The 9,649-nt window shown below is 27.6% G+C and overlaps 1 protein-coding gene across 1 annotated transcript; it reads right to left on the bottom strand.

Moving 5' to 3' along the window:
* Window positions 1-2,014: 2,014 nt before the first annotated feature.
* On the bottom strand, window positions 2,015-8,601 carry Mpp6 (M-phase phosphoprotein 6). Its single transcript, XM_067274859.1, has 5 exons — window positions 8,454-8,601; window positions 5,530-5,630; window positions 5,375-5,465; window positions 3,482-3,564; window positions 2,015-2,294 (listed from the first exon to the last, which is right to left on the bottom strand). Exons 1-5 carry the CDS (start codon window positions 8,544-8,546, stop codon window positions 2,180-2,182), a joined length of 483 nt encoding a protein of 160 aa, XP_067130960.1. The 5' UTR covers window positions 8,547-8,601; the 3' UTR covers window positions 2,015-2,179.
* Between the last annotated feature and the right edge of the window lie 1,048 nt (window positions 8,602-9,649).

The raw sequence follows: 9,649 nt of genomic DNA, 5'->3' as shown, positions 1-9,649 counted from the left end.
CCTCCTGCCCCTAAGCTTTCCATATCTGGTCTTGACTTTCATCTATCTAACACTGTTCTTGGATTAAGGAAGGACAGACTGACAACAGTGGAAATTTATAGATATACAATTTTTTAAAATTGCAGCTCAATTAACATTTAATACAAAATCTATTGATATATCAATTGAAAAGATTTTAAAAACATGCTACACAAAATGTGTGACAGTTTCTAAAGTAATAACAGCAAAAAAAAAAAAAAAGCATGTTATTATTACTAATAATATAATACTGGTAATAATAATGATGATGTGAACCAGAATTTCCAGAAGAGTCCATTCTGTTCGAAAAACTATCTTAATCCTTGGTCTTGTTCAACTTTTATTGAACTGTTGTTATACTGATGATTACTATGACTCATTGCTAATACAAATTTACTACATTTGCTTGGGAAAAGAAACATTATTTACATAATGATTTTCAAATTATTTTTCATCAATCGTATTAATTTTTACAAATTTGAAATAGTGAGACAATTGAATGTTAAAAATGTTTCAGGTTTTTTCTTATAAATCAAGTATTTCATGTTTTTACGAATTATGTTAATTTTACTTCACGTTAAAACATTTAAAGAATTATAAACAAAATTTCAATATATACCAACTATTAATAATTTCTTTTATACAATTGTACAGAAGAAATCATTAAAAAGGCATACAATTAAATATGAAAATAAAAGTATTTGAATTCTTTAATCATGAAATAAGTAAATTCATCAAATAAAAACTATGTTATATATGTTAACAACATATTAAAATATATAATAATCTCAATTATTGTTAAAATTAAGTTTATTAAACATAAAAAAGTATAAGTGAATTCTATAATTACGTTATATTCAATTTTCAGGTATAAAGTATTTGCACTTGTAAAGTAAATTTTATTTAAATAATTTACAGTATTTAGGTATAAATTTTTTCGAATTATAGTACTTTTTATTTACTCTTTCTTTCCTACAAGTACTAAGATGGCCTTTTTTTTTCAGGCCCATTGTAGGTTTGGCCAGGCCAAGCCCACAATGGGAAAGCCAGGGATGGGGCCTGACATATTCAGGGCAGACCCCAAAAAATTCCTGGAATTTTTAATCTGCCTGGATTTGATTCTAGGTCCTCAGAGTAATAGGATGATGACTTAACCACCTCAGCCATCTGCCAATTGAACATAACCTATAATCATTATCATCTGTTTCATCAGTTATTAACCTGTTGAGAATAGTGCATAACTTTCTGGGGAGTTTGAACCCAGATCACCTTTCTAATGGATTGTTCATAAGACATTAGAGATCATGGAAAAAGTATGGCAGCTATAGTCATGTCATCTACATATATAATCTCATAGATTTCAAATTACAAATCAGTTAATAAATATTGTATTTGATGTAAATACTGTATTTCTGGTACATAATCCTGTGATGATGGTAATTTAAATATGAACAGTCAACTACTAATTTAGCAAGATAGTGGAAGGTTCACAGACTGGTATTTTGAATTCCATAGTAAATTTGCAAATCACTTGAAAATAACTATGAGCACTATAATAGGCACTACTGTATTTCAACTTGTCATAAAGTTGCTAAACAAAGTAAAATGCATAGTATAACATGAAAAATATAGCTCATTACCAATCACAAAGACTACTCATTTAAAAACTATACATTTATATAACTTTAAATAAAGATAATTGATTATACAATAATTATTATAATCATAATGTTACATAACTATGAAAATTATAGAAACACAATACATTAATGTAAAAAAAAGACAACACTTTACTAAATTTAATGACTACACATGCATTGTTGAGAACGACGTGACTCTTGCACATGCATTCCTGCTGTCACCAACCATGATAAACCTATTCCCACTAAATCAGGAGTTGACTGTGTTTATAATTCATCATCAATTAAAAAATTTATTTGTATAATTTAAAATAAAATAATATATTTTCAGTTTAATATTACTAATAAACTACTACATAACAACAATTATAATAAAATTTTATTTTTTTTATTTACATCTTAAAAAATTGTTTATGAAAAATTAGTTTCATAAGAAGCAGAAGTAAATAATAAAACTACAAATATTTGTATCAATTTTTTCATTTAACATTTTTATAAATATCTATCTAAAAATTTAATTACTAATCGTTAGGTTTACGAAATTTTTTCTTTGGATTTTTGGATACAGATGATTGTTCACTTCTTTTTCTCTTTTTATTAAATTTTTTAGCAATGGTCTCGTTTAAAGTAGAATACCTATAGAATAAATATAAAAGAAAATGTAAGTTCAATATTTAATTAGTACAGTCTAAAAAGATGACTGTAGATACAAAGATGACAATTGGTATAAATGTTTTTTAATATACTAATATAAAAAATAATGTTAATATAAAATGTAGATTAAAAGGAAAAACTCATTTTTTCTTTCCCATGATATATTTTATTGTGGAATGCAGTCCAATCATTTATAATAATAACAATAATAAAATTCCAAAACTGATGTTTTATAGCTATAGTGTACTTATAAAGACATGTACATACCATAGAATTATCAGGGTGGTATTAGTTTGGTGGCCTAACTGTATTTTTGAATTTGTTATGGTTCAGAAAAGTAATTTTTTACAAGTGGAAAATAAGATACGTGAAATTCTTAATTAACAGAGTATAGCTAGGCAACACAGTAATTTCATTGACAATAAAATACTTCTCCAAATCACTGATATAGTACTCAACAACATATGACAAAATAAAATATTGCTAATCTTGGTATAAAGACTGGTTTAAAACATATTGTTGATAATGAATTTTCGAATGTTTAGTGAAAACACTTAAAGAAAGTTGACTATAGAAACATATTTTTTATTCTGCTGATGAATGCACAAAGATGGAATGTTACTTACGTTCAGAAAAATACTGCAATTACCAAATAACACAGGCCAATTTACCAAATCATTTCTTGCAGTATTTGAAATTAAAAAAAAAAAAAATTAAGAAATAACGATGTATTTTTGTAAATATGCATATGTTATATGTTTAAAAGACAATTTAAAAGGGTGCAGATTATGCAATGAGGTGGGTTATAAACTAACTTTAAACTATAATAAAACACATTCCATTTCATAAACATTCAGAATAAGTATATCTTTCTATTTCAAAGTGTAGCTAATAACTTTTAAACATTTAATGACGTTAACCTTTCTTATGAATGTTCTCATTCGTACATATAAAAGAATGCATGAATAAGACAATTTAATAAAGTATATTAAAGAAGAAATTAATATTTAATCAAATTTATACAATTTAAAAAATATTCCATCTTTTAAAACAATGTTTGAATATGAAAGTTATAAATTGTAAAGTAATATTTCAACAAATTGAAAAAACACTATGATATCAAATGAGAGTATTGATATATTCTAAAATTATTAAATCTTTTGTATTACCTTTCAGCAAAATCTTTATCTGAAATGCCACCCATTTTTCTTTTTTGTGATAATAGTACTTCTTGCTTTTCTAACATTAGTTTCTAAAAAATATTTTTAGTTATAACTTATATTCAATTTATGTAATAAATAAACATATTAAAGAATAATAATAATAATTTTTTAGTTACATTTTAATAAGTTATTTATATATTAACCTACTGTTACGCTGACCAAATGTTCAGTAAAATTGATTAAATTATAAAAAAATTGAATGTATACATTAATAACCAACTTTACAAAAATCATAGTAATACATTCTGTGATTAAGGAACTACTAAATTTCATAATTTCTGAAACCTACAGAGATTTCAATCTGTGTTTAATCTATTGTTTTTCAATGATAACTTATATAATTTCTCATAGATTTTGTTTAAATGTTCTGGGTCAAATACTGCAAGGAAATTTCGTTAATTCAATATTTTATTTGTTATGCTAAAAATTATTTTATAACAGTAATTTAACTTAGAGTAATGCCAAATACCTTTATATATTAATGAAAAATAATTGTTATGCAGAAGTTGAATATAAATGTTTAAATAAATTTGAAAATTCATATACATACAAAAAATACTTAAATGGTATGCAAACCAACAAGATATCTGTGTTTAAAAGACATTTGAAAGGAGTGTGGGTTACATGACAGAGCAGGTACTATGCCAATTTTAAATCACAATTATGAACTTGTACCTGTAGATCAATGGCTGATCCCATAAATGTGGAATATAAGATGGGGTAGGTTATCTGAAAGTTTTATTTTTGTTATAGCAATTTTCTGGAAGTTACATGCACAAAAATATAACAGAGATTTTTTAGCATTTTCAAGTGTGTGATAAAACTTTATATTATTTTGCTTATGCAAAAAACATGAATTTATAACATTAATATATTTAAATTTTTATCTCATTACTCCATTTTGTAAAATAAGCAAAACTTTTATATTATTAATTTTGAGTAATTTTATGGAAAAAGAATTATGTAATGCTGGAAAAATGTATCTCACAATATCACATAAATAGGCATAATTTAGTGGAAAAATGGATGTCACCAATGCAGTTTAATTGTCATTTAATTTTCAACAAGTTTTTAAAACACTATAATTTTTAATAAATGTAATTCTTCCATTTTCGAAAAGATTATATTCTAGAGAATGCTACAGATACTGAATCTTTAAACAGTACACTTAATCTATTTGGATTAAAATGATATATTGTTAATATTTACATGTAAAATGTCTCGTAATAAATTAAAATCTGAGAACAAAAACATTCGAAACTTGTCAGTTATTGAAAATAGAATTAATGTTATTTTTTCATTTTCTTTTGAAATTATGTTGAAGAATTAATTTTTCCATTAATTTCATGAAGTTTTGGATAAAAATTTTATATTTATTACTAATTTTTATATTTTTAAACAATTTTTATAAAATAATTGAAAGAAAAAAATCTCATGATTTTATAGATAAAATTTAGGAATAAAATCATGAAATCTGTTGTAAATTCATTCCAAATTTCACTCCTAGTAATTACGCATACAATAATACTTAACTATGTGATATTAGCTATTAATAATAATAAAATATTTATTTTCTATTTCAGAATATAAGGTAAAAACAAGATGATTTTTGAGAATTCAGAACATTCCATAATTTATAATTTGTCTTAATGAGATTAAAAAAATAATATCGTTAAAATCAGATTTTGCTTTATATATATATATATATTTGAGTAAAAACTCTGTTTCAATAATCCTGTATTTTAATTGGTTTTATTAATTATTTGTTGCATTGAGGGTGGCAAATATTGTACTGAAAGGCATTGTCCATATTTCAATATAAATAAATTATTGTCTTACTTCAATTTCAGGATTCATTCCTTTAAATGACATTCTTCCAAAAACCAACTGTTCACAAGGAGCATAACTGGGTTCTATTAGAAATCTTTTCCTACATTAAGAAAAAAAATTTTATAATGTTTCCAAACAAAAAAAAAAACTTTAAATATTCTTACCCTTCTTTTTTTAATATATCTATTAATTCTGTTTCAAATAATGCTTTTTTTTCTAATTCTTCTTCCTTTTGTTCTATTTTCTCTTTACTCCTTTTCATGAACTAAAATTAAAAAACAAAACCTATTAGTGAATTTGATCTGTTTTTATTTAATAACTTAAACTTTACTATTCATATTTTTGTTATTAAATGATTAAATTCCCTAAGTTTAATTAATACAAATTATAGAAATTTTTTTATAAGGATACTAGAATTGATATAACAACAAATTTTAATTAGTTTCTTGTTATAAGTCAGGGATGGGCAACCTGCGGCCCGCGACGCATAAAATGTGAATAAATATATCAATTTCCCAGCTTAAGGAAGTATACAGCAAAAATTCAAATGTTATTTTCTACAACTTGTATATGTGAATAGTTTTTCCCGCAATGAATTTAGTAAAAATTAAACAAGAAACTGGCTAACAGACACGTCGAAACTAATTTAAAACTAGCAGTGACGAATATTTAACTAAATATTTCCAATATATTATGTTTACATCAGTTCCAGAAGCTAAATTAAGTATACCTATGCTAATTTATAATTATATATGAATAAATAATTCTGATTTACCAACATTTTTTTTCTCTTTCTCTTGTATGCGACCCTTAAATAGAAAAAGGTTGCCCATCCCTGTTATAAGTTATATTATTAGCTTATCAAGTTAGACCATTTTTTTGAGATAAATAAAATTTCTTTTCTGATTTTGGATGATTGTTAACGAATGTCTGTTAGATTACATATCTGATTAACTTTCCAAATTGAATATTACATAAAAATTTAGTCACAGATAGCTTACAAACCCTGACTTTATTATTTAATGTTAGAGCTTGTAGTATTTCAATTCTTATTTCAAATACTCATACTTTGGGAGTATTTGTTATTTTATTTAAAATATTTTTGCTGGGAGGTTTGAAGTATTTGTTTTTCCAAGTACTCAAAATTATTTTAAATATTGAATGTTTTCAAAATACTAGTAATTATATGCATTTAAACATTTGTTTGATATGATGCCATTATGGCTGCAGCACCCTGTTGATACCAAAGCAATCAGTTTTCTTACTTTAAAATAAAAATAAATGTAAAAATGCATATTGCACAACTTCAATTAGGTAAGATTAAGTAACTAAAATAATTCTAAGGTTATTGAGTAACATTTTCCGAAAAAGACTGGGAGCACACACCTTGGTCTCCTCTAAATCTGCCTCGAGCAGCATACGTATTCTCAAAGTCCTAAATATACTACTGACTGCCATTATTTTAATGTGTATATTAATATTGTAATTTTGTGTAGATAACTGGGGCAATGTACAACTTGTGATGGCATAAATTCCTGCAGAAAATTGGAAGTACAGAATAAAAAACCTAGCATATGTAACAGCAGTGTATATTCCATAACTGAAATGACTATTGAAAGCATGACAGAATGCCATTTTACCAGTATGCAGTTTAGAAGGCACAATTTCAAACATTAAAATGTTTTTTTTTTTTTTTTGTCTGTTTTATAATGTAATTATAAAATAAGTGAAACAGAAACTTCTAAATTTCATAAGTGTAAAAAAATAAAAAAAATTTTGTCATTTGACAACCATTTGTATCATATTCATTTCTGAATTCTTTATACAATAATAATCTCTCCCATGGTCACCACCTAGTTGTGGGTGGGAAAGTCCAGTAATTTTACTGATCCATAGAGCAATGCAGGAGCACAAGCTTCTGGTAGGGCCAGTAAGGTCTATGGGGAGAAATGAAGCTAAGAGTGACCACACCCATATTCTGTGGAGATCTTTACCATGATAGTAACCAGGTCTAAGTATGAAACTGGCATGGATGAGTTAACAAGGTCCACGTTCATAGATTAGGAAGAGGCTTATGTTTGAAAAATAGGCTACAGACTCCCTTGGTTACTAGTGGCAAAAGAGGCACTGGCCCAAGCATGGCTACTGTAATGCCCTTGACAGATTTGAGGGACCAACCTAACCTGGATGTTTCTGTCTGTTGGTTCCTCACAGACCATAAAAACTGGAAAATCATACCAATGGATGAAATGGACAATGGAAACGAATGTGTTTATCATCCGTACTTACTACCTATCACAAGACTTGAAACAAACATGACAACATACAGAAAACAACTGCATCACATATTCACACAACAGTATCCTCATCTCACTGTCACCGAACAAAGGGTTGTTGATCAAAAAAAGAACAATTATACACAACCTTATCCCACAAACACTTAAACTTATCAAACAACAGGTTGCTGATCAAATACATCAACAGACAGAAACATTAACACTAATGAAGATCACATAACCTGCCAGGATAATCCAGCAACAAGCACTGATAATAGCACATGCACAACAACTATCACTAACAGTACTAGACACTTCCTCATCCACCACTGATAACATAGACATAGATTTAATTAATATGCTCTCACTTTTATTTCAGCAAACAGACTAAATATACAGGTACAGATCCTGCATAAAGACCATGAATACCAAAAATGAACACATCTAAGGTAGTAGGAAAAACAGTGAATTATGTAAACACTCACCAACACACTACATTCATTTAATTTCTACACTGTCAGACATTCATACATTAGTTTATGCTAGGGCAGTCACAGTAGTGACACACCATGGACTGAAAATAGAATTGCAGACAGATACACACAAAACACAATTCTATCACAAGCCTGCCTGGCAAAGAAGAATAGAAACGCAAATAAATGGCATTAGACAGCAATTAGGCAGGTTGACACAATACACTAAAAACAACATAACACCCAAATTAAGGAAACAGCTCAAAAACATTTTCAGTAATAATTTGAAAAATCGATCATTTTCAAAGTTCAATCGGTGATGATTTTTAACTGACTTACCTTCATTTTTAACAGATTTTTAGAAAGGTTCGTTTTTGACTCTTGTGATTCGTACATTTTTAAATTTAAAATAACGTATACAACATAGAACATAAACAACTTCCCATCACGTCGAAACCATGTGCTTTAAGTTTAACTCATGTTGCCATCCCTTCATTGTAAAATTATTATATTTTATATTTTTGTCATTATATTTTAAATTCATAAATTTTTATTACGATTTTATTTTTAAAAATCTTATTATAAAAAATCTAATACTTTACACACATATTTTAAATGCTACCAAATAAATATCGACGACCGGATGGCCGAGCGGTTAAGACGCAGCTTACCGCTCATTTTCATATTAGTGGCAAATTTCGAAAGTTTTAATAAAACTATGAAATTAATAATTTCTTTGTTGTTTAGCGTTCAAATACATCGCTTGGCATGGTCATATAGTTTCTGTATTTCACTGTATAACTCGGTAACTGGAATAAACGTTAGTTTTCTCGTTACGTTTGCCTGATTTCAGAAATTGATTGGTGTGATGTCAGAGGCAAATTTTATGGTCACCTTTCTAGTTTGCTTCGACTATCGGGTAAATTTGCCGCTCGTGTTGTAGGTCTAAGAACGAACGAGCACTTCGTCTACCACTCTACGAACTATTGCTCGGTAGTTTGTTTTGTAAAATGGCGACGACTTCCGAGAACGATTTGCCGATGTTAGCTTAGGCTGCTTCCATTTGTTGCCTACTTGGCAGAAATTTAATAAGTAAGCGGGGACCCGACAGAGAATGGATTCACCGTCGACAAGAACATGGAGTTAATATTAAGAGAAAGAAAATTTTATGACCATAAAAGGACATATTCGATTTCTATTAAAAAGAGAGAGTTGTTTTCAAATGTAAACAATAGACAATGTAAGTCTTAAGATCAACTATCTCCGATTGGGATCGAATTGGCAGTCGATTTTGACTCATCCCACGATCTGAGTTCCGATCTCGTTACATTTACATTTAGTAACGAGTGATGGCCATTTAAAAAGTGGAGATGAAGAAAAATAACCAATCGAAGTGGTTGATCAGGGACCCAAACCGAATAAAAATTCGTGTTACAAGGACACTCAGAGCTTATCTCTCTGACTTCCTATTGTGCAGCATCTTCCTTGGTTGAATTTTCCACTTCATCCCAATATTTTTTTTTTTTTGTTTGTGT

The sequence above is a fragment of the Centruroides vittatus genome, unplaced genomic scaffold (assembly GCF_030686945.1).
Source record: "Centruroides vittatus isolate TY-2023 unplaced genomic scaffold, ASM3068694v2 contig_564, whole genome shotgun sequence".
Taxonomy (NCBI): domain Eukaryota; kingdom Metazoa; phylum Arthropoda; class Arachnida; order Scorpiones; family Buthidae; genus Centruroides; species Centruroides vittatus.
The sequence above is the reverse complement of the archived record's forward strand: the minus strand, read 5'-3'. Positions and strand labels throughout refer to the sequence as shown.

Excerpts from the sequence above, each read along its gene's own strand:
- Mpp6 (XM_067274859.1), bottom strand. The coding sequence starts at position 8,546 with ATGTTCTATGTTGTATACGTTATTTTAAATTTAAAAATGTACGAATCA. Across the intron at positions 5,466-5,529 it reads GATATATTAAAAAAAGAAGG|GAAAAGATTTCTAATAGAAC; the intron begins GTAAGAATATTT and ends TTCTTAATGTAG. Across the intron at positions 2,295-3,481 it reads GATAAAGATTTTGCTGAAAG|GTATTCTACTTTAAACGAGA; the intron begins GTAATACAAAAG and ends TTTATTCTATAG.